Genomic DNA, 22,358 nt, shown 5'->3' on the forward strand with positions numbered 1-22,358 from the left:
AGTGAAGCAATAAGGAGGTGAAGGACAACTATAGAATGGTTTCACTCATATGTGGAACATAAATAATTGAAAAAAGTCAACCAAACATTAAGACTGTGGGAGAACTATAGTGATTATTTGTGGGTGTGGGGATGGGGACACAGACCTTTGGTGATGGACGTGATGAAATTAAAGTAATAATATTAATAAAATTTAGAAAAAGAGAAATAAAAGAAAATAGTAACCAACTCATCTCTTAGATTTAGCAAGAACAGTGGTGGTGATCATAGGATTCTGGTGGTACATGTAGTGACTCATACATACATATACAAATAAGAAATTGTTATATTCCTGAAATCTTATCATGTCCCAAGCCACTGTTAAATCACTAATAATAATTTAAAAAATCACAAAATGAAAAATAAAATGCAGCCTAATACGGCCTCCTAGTCAGCTTCTCAGGACATAGTCCCATCTGCAGTATTGGATACCTATCTCAAGTGTTCAGGGCACAGATCCCAAGAAAGGGAGGCTCTGTTCTTCCAGTGCCTTATCAGTTGTCTTGGTTCCTCTCCTCCCCTGAAACAGTAACAGTCAAATACACTGAGTGTGGAGTAATAGGACTGTCCCTGTAGCAAACACTGGCTTATCATCAGGTTGAAGGTCACAAGTATAGGACCAAATATGTCATTAAATCCAAATGAATAACGAATACATAAAATGATATCAATTTACATGCTTCCAAATAAGTAAGATTTAGATACATGGCAGCAGTAACAAACAAGGAATAAGGAGATTAGGAATTATAGTGTTTGAAGTCTTGTCACCATTTTTGAAATGACAGACATACTTATTTACAGTAGACTCAAGCCAAGGATGCTTGTTACAACTGTTAGTGTTACCACTAAAAGAAGGGGGGCAGTAAAACCACTGAGAAGAGTGAACGGAATAATAAAAATACCTCAGTTCAAAAAAGAATAAAAGGAAAAGTAGACACAAATGAATTTGCAGTGGCTCAGCTCCATAATAATGAGATGGAAGAGGACTTATACAGGTTGCAGGAATGGAGGAGTCCAGTTAAAGGTGAGAGGCAGTCTTTCTGCTCATGCTTAGATGAAATGGTTGGAAGCAGGTATGATGTCACAGGGGCTCACCACACTCCTGCAGAGACTGAGAGTGGCAAATGGGTAAGTGAGGTAATGGGAGGTGGAGTTGATACCCACAACCTGAATGCTTTGCTTGTCTGAACTCCCTGAGACTGTGGGCTACAGTCTTAGTCTAGGGAAGATCTGGTTTTCATCTCCACTCTCCAGCACTCAGGGCATATCCACAGTCCTAAGAGTTCCTGGGACACAGCCTGTGCAGGGGTACACCCACTAAACAGTCTATACACACAAGAACCCCAGCCAGGCCCATGGGGATGGGCCCGGGCAGGAGAAGGCAGGCAGTCATGGGGACATACAGAAAATGGAACCTTCCACATGCCTGTCCCTGGCTCCAAGGTTACTGTACACAGGAGGTGGGAAATGTGTCTCCCAGCTCTTCTTTCTGTTTGGCGCTGATGGGAGGGGCAAGGCTGGGAGTGGTGAGAACAGCATAGCTTATGGGCTATGCGAGACAGAGCAGCCTGGGAGGTGGAGCTGTGGAGGGTCCCTGCTACAGTTGCTGCAGCTTTCAAGAGTTACTGGCCTCCAGGGCTGACTCTGCACAACATGTTCCCAAAGGTACCGCTGCTCCTTCTGGGGTTCATTGCTCTAGGGCTTCGAGTCTGCAGTTTTGAATATGAGGATATCAGTAAGTTGTGGCCTGACTTCACCATGTGCGTGGAGTACGCAGTGTTTCGGTACAACCAGGCACAGTCAGATATATTCGCCTACAAGCTGCTGTGGGTGCACCGCAGCCAGCGCAAGGTAAGGCTCCCCATGAAACCTGCAGCCACACCCCACACCCCTGCTATTGGCCAGGGATGCAAGTCCTTAGTCTGTGTGTGTGTGTGTGGGGGGGAGGAATGTTTCGGTTTAACACATTTTTTAAAATGTACTTTATTTTGTGTGAGAGACATGGAGAGTGAGAGATATAGCATAGTGGTTATGCAGAGACTCTTATGCCTAAGGCTCTAAAGTCCCAGGTTCAATCGCCCACACTACCATAAACCAGAGCTGAGCAGTGCTCTGGTCAGAAGAGAGAGAGAGAGAGAGTATTACTGTGATACATACAATGTGTGGGGGTTGGAACTGAGGAACACATGTGTGCAAGTTCAGACCTATAGCCCTGGACACCTTCTCAGGTTTACTTTTTTTTTTTTCCCCTAAATAAAATCACTAAAAGTGCTCTGAGTTGGGACTGGGTGGTGGTATAGCCGGTAGGGACTGGGGTTCAAATTCTGAGTCCTCATCTGCGGGACTGGTGGGGAGCTTCACTAGTGGTTCTCTTTTCCTTTTTTTCTCCCCCCCCTCCTTCTCAATCTCTGACTCTATCAAAAAGGAAAAAAGTGGAAAAAAGGGCAATTAGGATCATCAACCTTGGTGGCAAAAAAAAAAAGTGCTTGAGTTTCTGTTGGGTTTTCCCTAATGAAACACAAGCAGAAGGAAAGCAGTAAGAGAGGGTGGAACATCCAAGGGAGGGATGGAGCCATTCTGGGAGGGAAAGACAACATATGCATGACCCAGGTTTGAGACCAAAATTAAAATGCTTTACAGTGGATGGGCTATGTTGTTTTGTAAAATGGTTGCACCAGTTACATTCCTATCTACAGTGTGTGGCAGGTCCTTTTCCCTCCACACCCTTTGGAACACTTGTTATTATCTCACAGTTGGTATTATTAAATAAGGAGTTCATAGAATGGTATAGAAAGCAGTTAGCTATCCATTTACAGGGAGAAAGTTCATAGGCATAGAAAGTTAATAGTGCTGCATGTGTCTGTCTTTCTCCCTATCTCCCCTTCTCCTTCTGTAGCTCCCCTCCCCTCTCGATTTCTCTGTCCCATCAAAAAAATAAAAGTAAAAATAAGTGAGATAAGCCAGAAAGAGAAGGATGAATATGGGATTGATACTACTCATAGAAGTTGAAAAATAAGAAGAAAAGGGAAAAGACGAAGCAGAACTCGGACTGAGTTTGTTATATTGCACCAAAGTAAAGAAGTCTGGGGTTTGGGTAGGGTTCAGGTCCTAGAACATGATGACAGAGGAGGACCTACAGGGGGTTAAATTATTATGTGGAAGACTAAGAAATGTTACACATGTGCAAGTTTCTGTATTTTACTGTTGACTGTAAACCATTAATCCCCAATAAAGAAAATGAAATAAATAAAATAAAAATAAATAAACTGTTAAAATGTTGTAAAAGAATGCAAATAGCAGCAAACTATTTCTAAGACTTCTGAGAACTATGGTGGTTATCTTTGGGAGGTGGGATGGTGCGGATATAGAACCTTGGTGGTGGGTGTGGTGTGGAGCCACTACTTCTGTAATCTTATAATCTTGTGACCAACTATTAATCACAAATATAAAAAATGGGAAACGAAGAATGAAATTAGCTGTAAGGGTAGGGAAGTTATGCTCATACAATTGAAGCATCATTAGTGTTTAGCTACACCTTTTTCCCTCAGTGTTTATTCTTACTACTTCCTGCTTCATTCCTTTCTTCTTTCCTTCCTTCCTTCCTCTATTTCTCTCTTCCTTCACTTTATTTCTTTCCCTCTTTCTTATTTGTCTTATTGAGTAAATAATGATTTATAATATTATTGTTGTCACATGGGTACAGTTTTTCATATTTTCATGATAGATGTCTGCACACCAATTCCACCACGAACCTAGGTCCTCTTCCTACTCCTCTAAAGGCTGTTGTCCAGGTGTCTTTCTATCCATTCTCCCATTCAGGTCCCAATGAGCTCAGAGGCAGTGATGTTACAGGAGCTCTTGAGTTTGAGGACCTCCAACTCCTACATCACTACTGAGGAGACTGAGAGTGGTCCCCACTCTCACTCCTTCTCCACCCCCCCACCCCCACTCCCACCCGACCCCACCCCTGCACAGAGCACACTGATTTCTCTGATCCTCTGCCTCTTTCTTGGTTTTCATCCAGCCCTGGAGACAGAGTAGCCCAGGTGCCTTTAGCACTGATGCCTAGTGCTGCTGCTCCAGCCCAGAGTCCTGTCCAGGCTCTAGGTCTGGGTGGCCATGCAAGAGCTAGGTGTACATGAGTGAGCGTATATAAATGTGTTGTTGATTCATGTTGGGCACCAGAGAATATTGTATGTCAGCTGTAGGATTTTCTTTTTTAAATTTATTTATTTATTTATTTATTATTTAAGAAGGGATAAATTAACAAAACCCTAAATGTAGTTGACTTTCTAGACATTTCCATGTCTGTCCTATAGGGGGAGCATTCTTCCTAGGGTAATTTCTGGCTAGATTCTTCCTCTGAGTTTTCTTCCTCCTTTAAAGAAATGAAGTCCAAAAATATAAAAAATAATAAAAAAGAAAAAAAGAAATGAAATCCTAACTTCCGATAACTTCCTACAGGTGACTAACAAGCACATGAATCATTGCCTGTTTTGTAAATATACTAATATACTCCTTGGGGGCTAGGTGGTGTTACACCTGGTTGAGTACACATGTTACAATGTGCAAGAACCTGGGTTCAAAGCCCCCATTCCCTGCCTGCATGGGGAAAGCTTTTCAAGGGTGGAGCAGGGTAGCAGCTGTCTCTCTGTCTCTTTCCCTCTCTATCTCAGCCTTCCTATCGATTTCTGGCCATCTCTATCCAATAAACAAAGATAATATTTTTTAAAAAATCTGTAAATATCCTCCAAGATGAGAATTTACAAGATGAATTCTTTGGTGCAGTAACCTCTCACATGGAAACAGGGTCACCAGAATACCACCTATTGTAAATAATTCTGTAATGTTGAATTAAAAATAAAGGACTTAATGGAAGTGTGGCTGGGTACAGGTTTAAATAATCAAAGCTTTATTAGGGTGGTACAATAGTACGGGACATTATATTTTAAATAGAGCAAAATAAGCAATTACCAGCAGAGGTATGGGTTACTCATTATGGCTGTTGAAAGTCTGGAGAGTTTACAGGCTAGCTCAGTTATATGTGTTCAGTTCCTAGGAGAAACAGCCATGTCAGGCAACTCGAGTACACAGGAAAGTTGGGAGCCAGGCAGAGAGCAGTGTCTGAACCAAGAGTTGGCAGTATGCAGCAATGGAGTCTCTTCCGCCTGGCAAACACTTCAGTTCCATCCTGATGTCAGCCTGGTGTCAGCTCCTATATTAATCCAATTCATCAACTATATGCTAATTACATCACAACAGTAATACATGCGGGGCGTAAATCGCATGTGTCAACAGGCTAATGTTCTCCATAGCAGAGTCATTCCAGTCATTCTCCTGTGTCTGCTATTGCTGCTCATTACTGTGACCGGGAGATGGGGTATGTGATAGTGCATGCAGGCTCTTCCAGTGAAGGTTTAAACCTGTCTCCAGTGCAAACTTTATATTATTATTACTATTTTAGGTTTTCTTTTTTATTTATTGTATTGGTGGCACATTACATTTCCTTTGTTTCTTTGTTTAAGATGGAGACACACCAGGGCACCAAAGTAAAAACCCTGTGGTGAGGAGTAGACATGCAGCTTCCTGGGACAGTGGGGGGTGGGAGTGGGTGGGAGGGATGGGTAACAGTCTTTTGGTGGTGAGAATGGTGTTTATGTACACTCCTAGTAAAATGTAGTCATATAAATCACTAGTTAATTAATACGAGAGGGGGAAAATTAATTGTATGTCTCGAAGTTTTTCAAAACAAACTGAATCTTTTCAATATATACACTGTGTAATTGATATGCAGACTCTCTCAAAAGCCTAGACCAAGTAGATCAGAAGCAACCAATAGCACGGCTATATACAAGGTACTGGGTACTGTACAGCAAACCCTAACAAAAGGACTTTTCAAAGTTAACCCAATTACCAAACAATGTGATGATAACATTAACTATCAATTGTCTTTTTGAACCCTAAGACAGCAGGAACCTCACATCTCCACTATAGAGCCTCTACTTCCCCCAGTCCTGGAACCCTTGGATAGGGCCCACTTTCCCGTATGCCTCTCCCAATCCATATCAAATAATATTGCATCTGCCGGTCACAACATAACCAACACAACGATTGCCACCTCAACATGCTTCACTTCAGACTGTGTCTAGAGACTTCACGTGTGGAATGACAACCCTTCAACTTCATTACTCGGGTGAGACCTTTCCTTTCATAGTATACTCTAATTTCATCTCAGGTGGTTCACTTTCTAACAAAGTCCCAAAACCTAGATATACACCAGTTTCTGTGTATCCGTAAACTACTGCAAAATATATGCCTGAAAGCAGAAGTGCACTAGAGTTTGCAGTGAATACCTCCCTAACATTTCCTCTCCACTATTCCAAGCTTTGGGTCCATGATTGCTCAACAATTTGTTTGGCTTCGTATGTTAACTCTTTTCAGCCACCAGGTTCCAGGTGTCACCAGGATGCCGGCCAGGCTTCCCTAGACTGAAGACCCCACCAATGTGTCCTGGAGCTCCGCTTCCCCAGAGACCCACCCTACTAGGGAAAGAGAGAGGCAGACTGGGAGTCTGGACCAACCAGTCAACGCCCATGTTCAGCGGGGAAGCAATTACAGAAGCCAGACATTCTACCTTCTGCAACCCACAATGACCCTGGGTCCATGCTCCCAGAGGGATAGAGAATGGGAAAGCTATCAGAGGAGGAGGTAGGATATAGAGATTGGGTGGTGGGAATTGTATGGAATTGTACCCCTCCTACCCTATGGTTTTGTTAATTAATCCTTTCTTAAATTAAAAAAAAAAAAGATGGAGACACACATACACAGAGGATGAAAGAAACTATAGCACTAAAACTTTCTTCAGTGCAATGGAGACTAGACTCACACTTAGACTGTATGCATGACACAGTAGCAAACTACTTATTTTTTATTTTTATTTTTATATTACAGAATTACATGTCGACAGGAGTTTGAATCCACTCCGTTTCCACCACCAGAGTTCTGAATCTGAATCTTTACTCTCCCCACTGCAATCCACCACAGTTCCCCTAAAGTTGTAGACATGGGCCAACCATCTTCTGTACAACTATCTGTCCTCATTTGTACATAGTTGCCCTTCTTTTTATGATTCAATCCTCTCTTCCCCTCTAGGCCACTCATAACATCATAGCTACCTCCATATATCCCTCTCCTTTTCTTTCTCTCTCTGGGTAATGAAGGAACTGGAGTGCACAGCACTCTTATTTTCTTTTTTTATTAGTATTAATTTATTTATAAAAAGGAAACACTGACAAAACCATAGGATAAGAGGGGTGCAACTCCACACAGTTTCCACCACCAGAAACCCGTATCCCATCCCCTCCCCTGATAGCTTTCCTATTATTTTTTTAAAATTTATTTAAGCAAGGAGACATTAACAAAATCATAGGATGGGGGGTACAACTCCACACAATTCCTGCCACCCAATCTCCATATCGCATCCCCTCCCCAATAGCTTTCCCATTCTCTATCCCTCTGGGAACATGGACCCAGGGTCGTTGTGGGTTGCAGAAGGTAGAATGTCTGGCTTCTGTAATTGCTTCCCCGCTGAACATAGGCGTTGACTGGTCGATCCATACTCCCAGTCTGCCTCTCTCTTTCCCTAGTAGGGTGAGTCTCTGGGGAAGCAGAGCTCCAGGACACATTGGTGGGGTCTTCAGTCCAGGGAAGCCTGGCCGGCATCCTGATGGCATCTGGAACCTGGTGGCTGAAAAGAGTTAACATATAAAGCCAAACAAATTGTTGAAGAATCATGGACCCAAAGTTTGGAATAGTGGAGATGAAGTGTTAGGGGTACTCACTGCAAACTCTAGTGTACTACTGCTTTCAGGTATATATTTTCCCTGGTTTATGGATACCTGTGAACATATGCTCTATCTCCTGGAACCTGGTCTATATTTAGGTTTTGGGACTTTGTTAGGAAGTGAACCACCTGGAATGGAATTAGAGAATCCTATGAAAGGAAAGGTCTCACCCAAGTGATGAAGCTGAAGGGTTGTCGTTCCACACCTGAAGTTTCTAGACACCGTCTGAAGTGAAGCATGCTGGGGTGGCACTTGTTGTGTTGATTAGGTTGTGATCAGTGGATGCAATATTATTTGATAAGAATTGGGAGAAGCATAAAGGAAAGTGGGCCCTTCCCTAGGATCCCAGGACTGGGGGAAGTTTAGGCTCTATAGTGGAAATGTGAGGTTCCTGCTGTCTTAGGGTTCAAGAAGACAATGGATAGTTACTGTTATCATCACATATTTGGTAATTGGGTTAACTTTGAAAAGTCCCTTTGTTAGACATACAATTTTTCCCCCTCATATTAACTAAATAGTGATTTATATGACTACAATTTAATAGGTGTGTACATAAACACCATTCCCATCACCAAAAGATAGTATCCCAACCCACCCATCCACCCCTAACCCCGCCAACCCCCACCCCGCCGGCCCAGGAAGCTGTATGTCCACCCTCCCCCTCACCACAGGGTTTTTACTTTGGTGCCCTAGTAGCTTTCCTATTCTTAAACCTTCTGGGAGTTTGGACCCAAGGTCACTGTGGGATGCAGAAGGTGGAAGGTCTGATTTCTGTAATTGCTTCCCCACTGAACATGGGCATTGACAGGTGGATCCATACCCCCAGTCTGCCTCTCTCTTTCCCTGGTGGGGTGGGGTTCTAGGGAATCGGAGTTCCAGGACACATTGGTCCAGGGAAGTCTGGTTGTCATCATGCTAGCATCTGGAACTTGGTGGCTGAAAAGGGAGTTAACACATAAAGCCAAACAAATTGTTGACCAGTCATGAACCTAAAGGCTGGAATAGTGCAGATGAAGAGTTGGGGGGTGGTCTCTGTTTTGTAGATAGCTATTAGGCATATTTTAGTTATATTACAAAGGGCCTGTGGCTATACTAGTCTTTTCTTTTTCTTTTTTTTTCCCCCCCTGAGCCTGAAATCTGATATGCAGGTGGATCCAAGTTATTATCTGGGGGAGATGATATCATGGGTGGAAAAAGGACCTGAAAGCTGGATCAGGGAAGAGAGTAGCTCCCTAATATGGGAAAGGGGTGTAAATATTGTAGACTGTAAACTCCATCAATTTGATGGGATCTGAGGCCCATATACAGTTTAGGAGCCTATGTGACTTCTGCATCCCTGTAGATCTGAGCTTACATTCTGTGGTCATGAGTAGGAATGTTCCAAGCTGTCCCAATTTCAGGACCCATCTTCCTCAGGTGTAGCATAGAGTATGTTGTCCAATCTCCCTTCGGAGGACGGAATATTCTCTACCATTGTTGATCCAAGTTGAGGGCAAGGTCCTCTGGGGGCCCACACAGGGGTCTATTGTGTTGTTCCTGATAGAGATGACCAGAAACAATGGAGAGAGGGATTTATTTGAGGTCTAGGCCCATCATGTCTGTTTGGGAATCTCAGGACTCCCTGAATAGGGCCCCAGCTGATGGGGTGGCCTGATAGTGACTAAAGAGTCATCATTAAAGTATGCCAGTCTCTTGCCCTTATTTAGCTTTTGCAGTCCTTGCTTTGATAAGGATAGCTTTGGAGTGAGTGAGGTAAGTATATAATAGGAAGTAGGTGAGGAGGGTATCTAAGTCTAAGTAGACAGTATTTCACTATGAAATTATTACTGACTCACTGCAGACTATTGTGTACTTTTGCTTTCGGGTATATATTTTGCTCTAATTTATGGATACATATGAACATATGCTCTATCTCACAGGATCTGGTCCATATCTAGGTTTTGGCACTTTGTTAGGAAGTGAGCCACCTGGAATGAGTTAGATAATCCTATGAAATGGAAGGTCTCACCTGAGTAATGAGGGTGAAGGGTTGACATTCCATGCCTGGTGTCTCTGGACACAGTCTGAAATGAAGCATGCTGAGGTGGTACTCTTTGCATTGATTAGGTTGGGATCAGCAGATGCAATATCATTTGGCCTGACTTGAGAGAAGCATGCAGGAAAGTGAGCCCCACCCTAGAGGTTCCAGGATTGGGAGAAACATAGGCTCTAAGGAGGAAGAGGGAGGTTCCTGCTATCTTAGGGTTTAAGAAGTCAATAGATAGTTAGAGCTGTAATAAAATTATTTGGAAATTGGGTTAATTTTGAAAAATCCCTTTGTTAGGATTTGATGTATCATACACAACATCACCATAATTTATGTCCTTTGACATTATTTGTATATAGCTGTGCCATTGGTGGCTTCTGTTCTTCCTGGTCTAAGCTTTTTTTTTTTTTTTTTTCCTCCAGGGTTATTGCTGGGCTCGGTGCCTGCACCATGAATCCACCGCTCCTGGAGGCCATTTTTTCCCCCTTTTGTTGCCCTTGTTGTTGTAGCCTCATTGTGGTTATTATTATTGCCATTGTTGATGCTGTTCATTGTTGGATAGGACAGAGAGAAATGGAGAGAGGAAGAGAAGACAGAGAGGGGGAGAGAAAAACAGACACCTGCAGACCTGCTTCACCATCTGTGAAGTGACTCCCCTGCAGGTGGGGAGCCGGGGGCTCGAACCGGGATCCTTATGCTGGTCCTTGCGCTTTGCGCCACATGCGCTTAACCACTGCGCCACCGCCTGACCCCCCCTGGTCTAAGCTTTTAAAGAGAGTCAACATATTGAAGACTAAGTCTATGGTCTGTGCATTGAAAAGTTTGAGACACTCAATTTTTCCCCTCTCATATTAGTTAAATAGTTATTTACATGAATACAAATCAATAGGAGTGTACATAAACACCATTCCCACCACCGAAGGACTGTCCCATCCCATTCCCCACTCCCCACCGCCCTGTGAAGCCCAACATCCACCTTCACCCTCAACCTAGGGTTTTTACTTTGGTGCCCTATGACTTCTTTTTTTGCATTCTATCACTTCTCCCCCACTGGGGAGTATGGATCAAGGTTGTTTATGGGGAACAGAAGGTAGGAGTTCTGGCTTCTGTCGCTGCTTCTCCACTGAGCATGGGCCTTGATAGGTCGATCCATACCCACAGCCTATTTCTATCTTTCCCTTGTGGACCAGAGCTCTGGAGATGCGAGGGTCCAGGACACATTGGTGAGGTCGTCTGCCCAGAGAAGTCGGGATGGAGTTGTGGTAGCATCTGTAACTTGGTGTCTGGAAGGTGGCATGACTTAAGCTGACACAAGATGGTTAATGAACAGGAACCAGAAAGTAGGATCAGAGCAGATGAGCTTAGGGATTTTAGGGTAGAAGAAAGCTAGGAGAACCATTTTAGGCATGTTCCTGGGGGCATACAACTATAGTAGTTTTGCTTGAGTTTGGTAGCTAGCCTGAGGTTGGATAACAATATTGTCTTAAGGGGGCAGGCAGTGGTGCATCTGGTTAAGCACACACATTACAGCGTGCAAGGACTTGGGTTCTAGCCCCTGGTTTCCTGCAGGCAGGGAGGCTTTAAGAGTGGTGAAGCAGGGCTGCAGGTGTCTCCCTGTCTCTCTCCCTCTCTATCTCTTCTTCCCCTCTCAATTTCTGACTGTTTCTATCCAATAGAAAATCAATAAAACACACACATATATATAAAAGAATATTGTCTGAGGGAATGGTGTCAGAGTAGAGAAAAGGGCTAGAAAGTTGGATTAGGGCAGGGAGTAGCTCTCATTCTTATATAAAAAAAATTCTGTGGCTAAAATTAACTATTTACCTCCATTCACCTGCTCCAGGGCCCATATATAAATACATTTTTATATTTAGCACCAGAGCCTGTGTAACCTCTAAGTCTGTATTGGTTTGAGCTTATAGCTCATGGTACATCTGAGGAAAATTGCAGGCTGCACTCATTTCAGGACCAGTCTTTCTTGAGTGGCAGGGCAGAATACCCTCCCCCTAGCCTCCCTTTGGAGACTGGGGCTATCCCTACCATCATTGCTTTATGGTAGAGCCAAGGTCCTGAGAGGGCCCACAAGATGTTGTTCTTTATGGAAGTGACCACTGGTAGTGGAGAGAGGGATCCTTTAGAGGTCAAGGTGCATCACATGTGTATGGGAATCCAAGGATTCCCTAACTAGGGTCCCAGATGATCAGGTGGATAGCACACTATTTAAATGAGCTATTTTGCCAGCCCTCTTTTTTTTAAGTAAAGGAAAAAAAGAAAGAGAGAAATCTTTGAAGCTTTTTAAATTATGTGGTATCCACCACAAACCTAGGGTAATCATATGAACTTTCTTTTTTTTTTTTTTAAGAAATAGAGAATTAAGAGGGAAATGTAGGATCTGAATAGCTCAGCGAGAGAGCACAGGCCTTTCATGATGGGATTCTAGATTTAATCCCTGACACTGCACATGCCAGAACAGAGTATCACTGTGTGGGGGGAGGTCTGTCTTTCACAAACATAAATAAGAAGGGCTAGAAAGAGAGCAGCCTGGGAAGTGGCACACTGGATAAAGCACTGAACTTTCAGATTAAGGTCTGGAGTTTAATCCCCAGAATTAAACATGTCAGAGTGATACTCTGGTTCTCCTTTTCCCCTTCTCTAGTTAATAGATAAACTTAAGAAAAAATAAATATTTAGCAACAAAAAAGCAAATGACCCCATTCAAAAATGGGCAGAGGATATGAACAAAACATTCACTACAGAGGAGATCCAAAAGGCTAACAAACATATGAAAAATTGCCCCAGGTCGTTGCTTGTCAGAGAAATGCAAATTAAGACAACATTGCTGTGAGAATGGCATACATCAAAAAGGACAGCAGCAACAAATGCTAGAGAGGCTGCGGGGACAGAGGAACCCTTCTGCACTGCTGGTGGGAATGTAAATTGGTCCAGCTTCTGTGGAGAACAGACTGGAGAACTCTCACAAGGATAGACATGGATCTTCCATATGACCCAGTAATTCCTCTCCTGGAGATATACCCCAAGGAATCCCTAACACCCAACCAAAAAGATATGTGCACACCTATGTTCATAGCAGTACAATTCATAATAGCTAAAACCTGGAAGCAACCCAGGTGCCAAACAACAGATGAGTGGCTGAGAAAGCTGTGGTATATATACACAATGGAATACTATGCAGCAATTAAGAACAATGAACCCACCTTCTCTGACCCATCTTGGATGGAGCTAGAATAAATTATGTTAAGTGAGCTAAGTCAGAAAGATAAAGATGAGTATGGGATGATCCCACTCATCAACAGAAGTTGAGAAAGAAGAGCAGAAAGGGAAATTCAAAGCAGGAGTTGACTGAATTTGGAGTAGGGCACCAAAGAAAAAAACCTGGGTGGAGGGTGAGGGTGAATGTTCAGCTTCATGGGGGTGGGGTGAGACACAGTTTTTTGGTGGTGGGAATGGTACTTACGTACACTCCTATCAATTTGCAGTCATATAAATCACTAATTAATATGAGAGGGGAAAAATTGATTGAATATCTTCAAAGTTTTAAAGCACAGACTGAGTCTTTTTAATACATAGGCTGAGTTTTTGATATGTTGACTCCCCTAAAAGCTTAGTCCAGGGAGAACAAAAGCAACTGGTATCATAGCTATATGCAAACAATGTCAAAGGACATAAAATATGGTGAGGGTGCTGTATGATAACAAAGGGATTCTTCAAGTTAACCCAATTGCCAAACAATGTGATTATGCAATAACTATCTATTGTCTTCTTAAACCCTAAGACAACAGTAATCTCCTGCTTCTTCTATGGAGCCTATGTTTCTCCCAATCCTGGAACCTCTGGGGTGGGGCTCACTTCCCTGCATGCTTCTCTTAACTCATACCAAATGATATTGCATCCGCTGATTCCAACCTAATCAATGCAACAAGTACCATCTCAGCATGCTTCACCTCAGACTGTGTACAGAGACATCAGGCATGGATTGCCAACCCTTCACCCTCATTACTCAGGTGAGACCTTTCCTTTCATGGTAGTCTCTAATTCCATTCCAGGTGGTTCACTTCCTAACAAAGTCCCAAAATCTAGATCTATATCCAGGTCCCTAAAATAGAGCATATGTTCCATAAACTAGGGCAAAATATATACCTGAAAGCAAAAGTACACAATAGTCTGCAGTGAGTCAGTATCAAGTTCATAATGAAATAGTATCTAACTAGACTTAGATACCCTCCTCACCTACTTCCTATTACAGTTCTCTCACTCACTCACTTTTGCTAACTTTAGCAAGGCAAGGACTGCAAAAGCTGAATAAGGGCGAGAGACTGGCATACTTTAATGATGACTCTTTAGTCACTATCAGGCCATTCCACCAGCTGGGGCCCTAATCGGGGAGTCCTGAGTCTCCCTAAAAGACATGATGGGCCTAGACCTCAAATAAATCCCTCTCTTCATTGTTACAGGTCATCTCTATCAGGAACAACACAATAGACCCCTGTGTGGGCCCCCAGAGGACCTTGCCCTCAACCTGGATCAACAATGGTAGAGAATGTTCCATCCTCCGAAGGGAGACTGGACAACATACTCTATGCTACACCTGAGGAAGATGGGTCAATACTGGGGCAGCATGGAATGATCCTATTCATGACCACAGAATGTGAGCTCAGATCTACAGGGATGTAGAGGTCACATAGGCTCCTAAGCTAATTATGGGCCCCAGATCACATCAAATTGATGGAGTTTACAGTCAACAATATTTATACCCCTTTCCCATATTAGGGAACTACTCTCTTCCCTGATCCAGCTTTCTGGTCCTTTTCCCAGCCATGATATCATCGCCCCAGACAATAATTAGGATTCACCTGCATATCAGATTTCAGGCTCAGGCAAAAAAAAAAAAAAAAAAAACCAGAAAAATACCACTATTATAGCTACAGACCCTTTGAAATGTAACTGAAATATGCCTACTAGCTATCTATAAAATGGAGGTCCCCCCCCCAATTCTTCACCTGCACTATTCCAGTCTTTAGCTCCATGATTGTCCAACAATTTGTTTGGCTTTGTATATTAGCTCTCTTTTCAGCCACCAGATTCCAGATGCTAGCAGGATGCGACCAGACTTCCCTGGATGGACGACCCCACCAATGTGCCTTGGAGCTCTGCTTCCCCAGAGCCCTTCCCCACTAGGGAAAGAGAGAGACAGGATGGGAGTATGGATTGACCTGTCAACACCCATGCTCAGTCTGGGGGGGGGGGGGGGCAATTACAGAAACCAGACCTTCAACCTTCTGCATGCCACAATGATCTTGGGTCCATATTCCCAGAGGGTTAAAGAGTAGGAAAGCTATCAGGGGAGGGGTTGGTATATGGACTTCTGCTGGTGGGAATTGTGTGAAGCTGTACCCCTCTTATCCTATGGTTTTGTTAATGTTTCCTTTTTTTTTTTTTAAATAAACAGTTTTTTTTTAAAAAAAAAAAAAGGAAAAATAAATAGGGCCAGAAAAATAGTTTACTTGACTACTGCATCTGCTTTGCCATATTTGCAACCCAGCTGAGCCCAGCCCCCACAATACTAAAAGAAGTATCATTGCTTCATTGTTTTCTCATAAATATATATATATATATATATATATATATATATATATATATATATATGGATATGGATAAGTAGGTGCAGCATGGTGAAGCCCAGTGACAAAACACAAATAAAAAAATCTCATAAATGAATATATTTTTTAAAAAGAGGAAAAAGTAAGATAATATGCTGAGCACTTGTTCATATGTACATCCTTATTTGAATGAGCACAGACACACCTTTTTCCTTTAATTCTTTTCTCTTTAAACCTTTTCTCTTTAATTCTGTCACAAGTACAAAGTAAGTACTTCTCAACAGGTTCTACAATCTCTTCTTGACAGCAATTTACTTGGACATATTTAATGGACTTGGAGATGGGCCGCACAATTTGTAAAAAACATGACGAAGACATCGACAACTGCCGTCTGCAAGGAGGCCCAGAAAAAAAAGTGGTATAAATATAAATAATAGCAAGGAGGGCTTCTGGGAGGAGGTATGGGAAAGTTGTCATGGAGCTCTGAGAAAGAATGGAGCTCCTAGTCCCCACACACCAAGCTCTGGGACCTCCTACATGGAAAATGGTCATGAGAAACATAGTGTTCCTAATAGTGTAGTGACTGAGCCCAGTGCCCACAACCCAGATGTCTGACCAGGACTGCCTTTAAGACATCCATAAGCTAGATGGAGTCCACCACATGGTCCAGCCTTCAAGTTTGCTGAAACCGATATTGCTTTCCTCTGTTTTTTTTTTTTTTTTTTTTTACCAGAACACTGATCAGTTCTGGCTTATGGTGGTGGTGGGGATTGAACCTGAGGCTTTGGAGCTTCAGGCATGAGAGTCTCTTTGCATAACCATTGTGGTATCTACCCCCACCCCTCACTCTTCCTTTGCATCTCTTCTTCCTGGTTAGAAGACTGCTCAGTTTGCCTACTTAAGTATTTGCTAACATCTAGGCTAACATCTTCTCCATGGCATCTGAGACCTTGAGAATGAACCTCTTTCAAGATGATGCCATTGAGGTGCTAACCCTCTTCCAAGCTCAACTTTGGGGGCAGCCTCCCCTTTGAGTGAGCTTGCACCTGCTGAGTAGTAGATGGTAGCTGGACTTTTCCACAGGCACCTGCTAGCTCCCTCAGGACTGACAGGCTGTTCATGGAGCATCAGGTGCATGGGGAAATTCCATAGGAACATGTGATGCCCCATTCTGGGCACTCCTCTGAGTTCCCAGGCTCAGTTCAGTTCATTCAGAAACTTCTGCCCACTATCCTGATGGAAACTTGAGCGTCTCAAACCTTGATACAGTGCATTGTTTGGGATTTTATTTTATTATTTGGTTGCTAGTTTTTGCTGTTCTTTCCCCTCTTGCAGTTGAAATGTTTCTGGAGCCACTAATGGATGCTAAGTGCCTGTGTGTGTGTGTGTGTGTGTGTGTGTGTGTGTGTGGTTGTTGTTGTTGTTTTAATTTTATGCTTACTATTCTTTTTTTCAGGTGCGCTGCACTTTTGTGGTGAATGTTATCCCTATGACGAGTGAGTTCACCCTCTTGAACAGTACCTGCCTGTAGATATAGGTAGGAAAGATGTTCTTGGCTGTTCTTAGCATAAGTTCTTTCTCGTATGGACAGTAGCAGTCAACTGAGAGATTTATGTAGCAACATTAGGACAATTAAAGGTATCTCAGAGCACTTTGAGTCCTTGTCAGTTTTGTACTCTCCCTCATCGCTTATTTTTCCATTGACTTTCCTGCAAATTTCAAGTGATGGACAGTTTATCTGTTACTCGATTTCTTTTTTAAAATATTTTATTTATTCCCTTTGATGACCTTACTGTTTTATTGCTATAGTTATTATTGTTGCCATTTTGTTGATGTCGTTATTGGATAGGACAGAGAGAAATGGAGAGAGAAGGGGAAGACAAAGAGGGGGAGAGAAAGACAGACACCTGCAGACCTGCTTCACCACCTGTGAAGCGACTCCCCTGCAGGTGGGGATCTTTATGCCGGTCCTCGCACTTTGCGCCACCTGCACTTAACCCGCTGCGCTACCGCCTGACTTCCTTTTTTTTATTTTTAATATTTATTTGTTCACTTTTGTTGCCCGTGTTGTTTTATTGTTGTAGTTATTATTGTCATCATTGTTGAATAGGACAGAGAGAAATGGAGAGAGGAGGGGAAGACAAAGAGGGAGAGAGAAAGGTAGACACCTGCAGACCTGCTTCACCACTTGTGAAGCGACTCCCCTGCAGGTGGGGAGCTGGGGGCTCCTTATGCTGGTCCTTGCGCTTTACGCCATCGCTTAACCGGCTGCGCTACCGCCCGACTCCCCTGTTATTCAATATCTTGACTGTAGACACAGAGTGTTCATTAAATCAAACTCCTCAGGTCATGGAGACTGTCATAACTGGAATTTGGATATTTACTTATACATTAATTTATCTACCTATCAATCCATCTGTGTATTCACCTATCATCCATTCATCCACTCGTCCATCCATCCATCCCCTCATTCTTCAATCCATCCTCCATGTATCCATTCTTTCTTCCATCCATCATCCATTCACGTCTTTATCCTTCCATTTGTTCATTTATTTATTCCCAATCTCTCCATTCCCCTTGTTGATTCTTCTGAAAGAGAATGCAGACAGTTTTGCTAGGGAACATCTACCTGCATCCATGGTCTGCTCCTAGACATGGAACTAGAATGGGCCTTTTCTTACTTCTCTCTCCTCACAATGTAGCCACAAGCCACATGCTTTGAAGTTTACATTTTTAAAATTCAGTAAGTTTTGATTTTGTTTGTCTCATTTTACCAGAGCACTGCTCAGTTCTAGCTTATGATGGTGCCAAAGATTGAACCTAGGACTTTAGAACCTCAGGCATGAAAGTCTTTTTGCATAACCATTATGCTATTTCCCCCATGCTCTCAATAAGGTATTTTTTGTTGCTATTTTTTTATGAGAGACATCATAAATTCTACAAGCTATAAAGAAATAGTAAGAAATTTTTTCATAAAAAATTAAGCTTTTTGTGTAAGATATTAAAATCATAGATTCAATGGATAAATTCCAAAGAAAGAAGATAAAAAGGAAAAAAGATTAATTTGTAGTCATATAAATCATTATTTAATTAATATGAGAGGGGAAAAATTGATTGTATGTCTCAAACTTTTTAAAGTACAGACTGAGTGTTTTTAATACATAGGCTGAGTCTTTGATATGTTCACTCTCTCAAAAGCCTGGACCAGGAAGAACAAAACCAAGTGGTGGCATATCTATATACAAATAATGTCAAAGGACATAAATTATGGTGATGTTGGGTATTATACAGCAAATATTAACAAAGGGATTTTTCAAAGTTAACCCAATTACCAAACAATGTGATTATAACAATACTATCTATTGTCTTCTTGAATCCTAAGACAGCGGGAACCTCATATTTCCACTATAGAGCCTATATTTCCCCCAGTCCTGGAACCTTAGGGTGGGGCACACTATCCTGCATGCTTCTCTTAACTCATAGCAAATAATATTGCATCTGCTGATCCCAACCTAATCAGCGCAAAGAGTACCACCTCAGCATGCTTCACTTCAGACTGTGTCCAGACACTTCAGGTATGCAATGACAGCCCTTCAGCCTCATTACTCGGGTGAGACCTTTCCTTTCATTCTCTAATTCCATTCCAGGTGGTTTACTTCCTAACAAAGTCCCAAAACCTAGCTATAGACTAGGTCCCATGAGATAGAACATATGTTCCATAAACTAGGGCAAAATATATACCTGAAAGCAAAAGTACACAATAGTCTGCAGTGAGTCAGTATCAAGTTCATAATGAAATAGTATCTAATTAGACTTAGATACCCTCCTCACCTACTTCCTATTACAGTTCTCTCACTCACTCCAAAACTAACTTTTGCAAAGCAAGGACTGCAAAAGCTGAATAAGGGCAAGAGACTGGTTTACTTTAATGATGACTCTTTAGTCACTATCAGGCCACCCCATCAGCTGGGGCCCTATTCAGGGAGTCCTGAGATTCCCAAACAGACATGATGGGCCTAGACCTCAAATAAATCCCTCTCTCCATTGTTACAGGTCATCTCTATCAGGAACAACACAATAGACCCCTTTGTGGGCCCCCATAGGACCTTGCCCTCAACTTGGATCAACAATGGTAGAGAATGTTCCATCCTCCAAAGGGAGACTGGAAAACATACTCTATGCTACACCTGAGGAAGGTGGGTCGATATTAGGGCAGCTTGGAACATTCCTACTCATGACCACAGAATGTGAGCTCAGATCTACAGGGATGTAGAGGTCACATAGGCTCCTAAGCTAATTATGGGCCCCAGATCACATCAAATTGATGGAGTTTACAGTCAACAATATTTATACCCCTTTCCCATATTAGGGAGCTACTCTCTTCCCTGATCCAGCTTTCTGGTCCTTTTTCCACCCATGACATCATCTCCCCAGACAATAATTAGGATTCACCTGCATATCAGATTTCAGGCTCAGGCAAAAAAAAAAAAAAAAAAAAAAAATCAGAAAAATACCACTATTATAGCTACAGACCCTTTGAAATGTAACTGAAATATGCCTACTAGCTATCTACAAAATGGAGGACCCCCAACACTTCATCTACACTATTCCAACCTTTAGGTCCATGATTGTTCAACAATTTGTTTGGCTTTGTATGTTAACTCTCTTTTCAGCCACCAGGTTCCAGATACTATCATGATGCCAACCAGACTTCCCTGGACAGAGGACACCACCGATGTGTCCTGGAGCTCCACTTCCCCAGAGTCCCACCCTACTAGGGAAAGAGAGAGGAAGGCTGGGAGTATGGATTGACCAGTCAACGCCCATGTTCATCGGGGAAACAATTACAGAAACCAGACCTTCAACCTTCTGCATCCCACAATGATCTTAGGTCCATACTCCCAGAGGGATAAAGAATATGAAAGCTCTCAGGGAAGGGGATGGGATACGGAGATCTGTTGGTGGGAATTGTGTGGAGTTGTACCCTCTTATACTATGGTTTTGTTAATGTCTCCTTTTTTAAATAAATTTAAAAAAAGAAAAAAAGAAAACCTTGGTGGACATAGTTAAAACCAAGCATTAATTTCCCTAAAATAACACTGAAGGATGTAAAGAAGAACTAACAAAACACTACAGAAAATGAATAGGGCACCTTCCAGATACCAAGTTGCAGACATTACCATGATACCATCCTGACTTCTCTGGGCAGATGATCTCACCAATGTGTCCTGGAACCTCACCTCTCCAGAGCTCTACCCTACTAAGGAAAGACATAAAAAGGCTGGGGGTATAGGTTGACCTGCCAACACCCATGTGCAGCAGAGAAACAATTACAGAAGCCAAAACTTCTACCTTCTGCACCCCCAAAACAATTTTGATCCATAAACCCCAGTGGGGGAGAAGTGATAGGAGGAAGAGGATAAGAGGGCTCTGAACTCCAGCTCCATCAGGACTCAGAGAGAAAGAAGGAAAAAGGGAGGGACATTTGGATGTAGTAATAGGGCTGTTGTAGCTTGGAAGGAAAGAGAGGTTGGGAAGAAATGGGGCAATTATGTGCAAATGTAGACAGACAGTTGTAGAGATGATAGTTAACCCTTGGGAGAACTGCTGTGGCTTGCAATGGAAGGATTGGGGATTTACAACTTTGGTGGTGGGAATGGTGTGGAATTACCTCCCTGCTGACATGTAATTTTGTAAACCAATATTAAATTGCTAATAAAATAAAAAAAAAAAACAGGTAGGACATCCATAAAGAAAAATATCAAACATACATGAGAAGATAATTAATTTTGCTCTATTAAAAAGAATTGTTTTGTCCAGTTAAAGAATAGCTGAGTGGGGCCCACCTGCAGGCAGGAGAGCTTTGTAAGTGGTGAAGCAGTGTCGCATGTGTCTCTATATCTCTCTCCCTCTCTATCACCCCCTTTCCTCACCCCCTTTCCTGGCTGTCTCTGTCCAATAAATAAAGATTTAAAAAAAAAAAAAAAAAGAATAGCTGAGCTGCAGGCAGAAAAATAGAGAAGCATAGGTTGTCAAATTCTGGTCAAAGACTCTTAAGCATCTACTGTACTTCACTTGAGTGCTAGTTAGAATTCCAGGCTTTCAGGCCCTGCACATTCCTGCTAAGTCAGGACCTACATTTTTCTGAGCTTCCTGGGTGGCTCAAATGCACTATGATATTCAGGAAGCATGGAGACAGACCATTGCTTCTCAAACATAGCTGCACTTTGTAACCCTGTGGAATTTTTTTAAATGTTGACTTTACAGAAATTTGGTGGTGGATGCAGAATGAAACCATACTGCCATAATCTTATAATATTTTAATTTTTATTTTATTTAGCTTTTTTTTATAGCCACTGACGTTATTACTTAGACTTGAGGCCCAACACTATGAATCCACTGCTCCTGGCTGCCATTTTTTCCCTTTTATTTATTTTTTTCTCTTTATATTTTATTTGATAGGGTAGAGGGAAAATGAGAGGAGAGAAGGAAGTGGATTGGAAGAAAGACAGACAGCTACAGACCTGCTACACTACTCTTAAAGAGTTCCCCCTGTTGGTAGGGAAGTGGGAGCTAGAACCTCGCTCCTTGCACATGCACTCAACCAGGTACAGCACCACCCAGGCCCAGTCTTGTAATCTTGCAGCCATTCCTTTTTAAGTCACTAATAAAAAATTAAAAATAAAAACATAAATAAATAAAAGTCTGACTTCCTGGACCCTCCTCACAGATTGACTTACTATTATTAATGTATTTATCATTGGATAAAGACAAGAGAAATCAAGAGGGAAGGGAAGATAGAAAAGAAAAGAGACAGAGATACCTACAG

At 42.3% G+C, this 22,358-nt stretch overlaps 1 protein-coding gene across 2 annotated transcripts; it reads left to right on the forward strand.

Moving 5' to 3' along the window:
* The first annotated feature begins 1,641 nt into the window (after positions 1-1,641).
* LOC132536863 (probable cystatin-15) lies at positions 1,642-22,335 on the forward strand. Of its 2 annotated transcripts, XM_060186291.1 has the most exons (4): positions 1,642-1,889; positions 15,837-15,947; positions 16,986-17,066; positions 19,583-22,335. In XM_060186291.1, exons 1-3 carry the CDS (start codon positions 1,692-1,694, stop codon positions 17,058-17,060), a joined length of 384 nt encoding a protein of 127 aa, XP_060042274.1. In that variant the 5' UTR covers positions 1,642-1,691; the 3' UTR covers positions 17,061-17,066; positions 19,583-22,335. The 2 variants fall into 2 exon arrangements, with proteins under 2 accessions (XP_060042274.1, XP_060042265.1); XM_060186282.1 differs by lacking the exon at positions 19,583-22,335 and having other exon boundaries at positions 16,986-17,180.
* The last annotated feature ends 23 nt before the right edge of the window (positions 22,336-22,358 follow it).

Source organism: Erinaceus europaeus, chromosome 1 (assembly GCF_950295315.1).
Source record: "Erinaceus europaeus chromosome 1, mEriEur2.1, whole genome shotgun sequence".
Classification (NCBI taxonomy): domain Eukaryota; kingdom Metazoa; phylum Chordata; class Mammalia; order Eulipotyphla; family Erinaceidae; genus Erinaceus; species Erinaceus europaeus.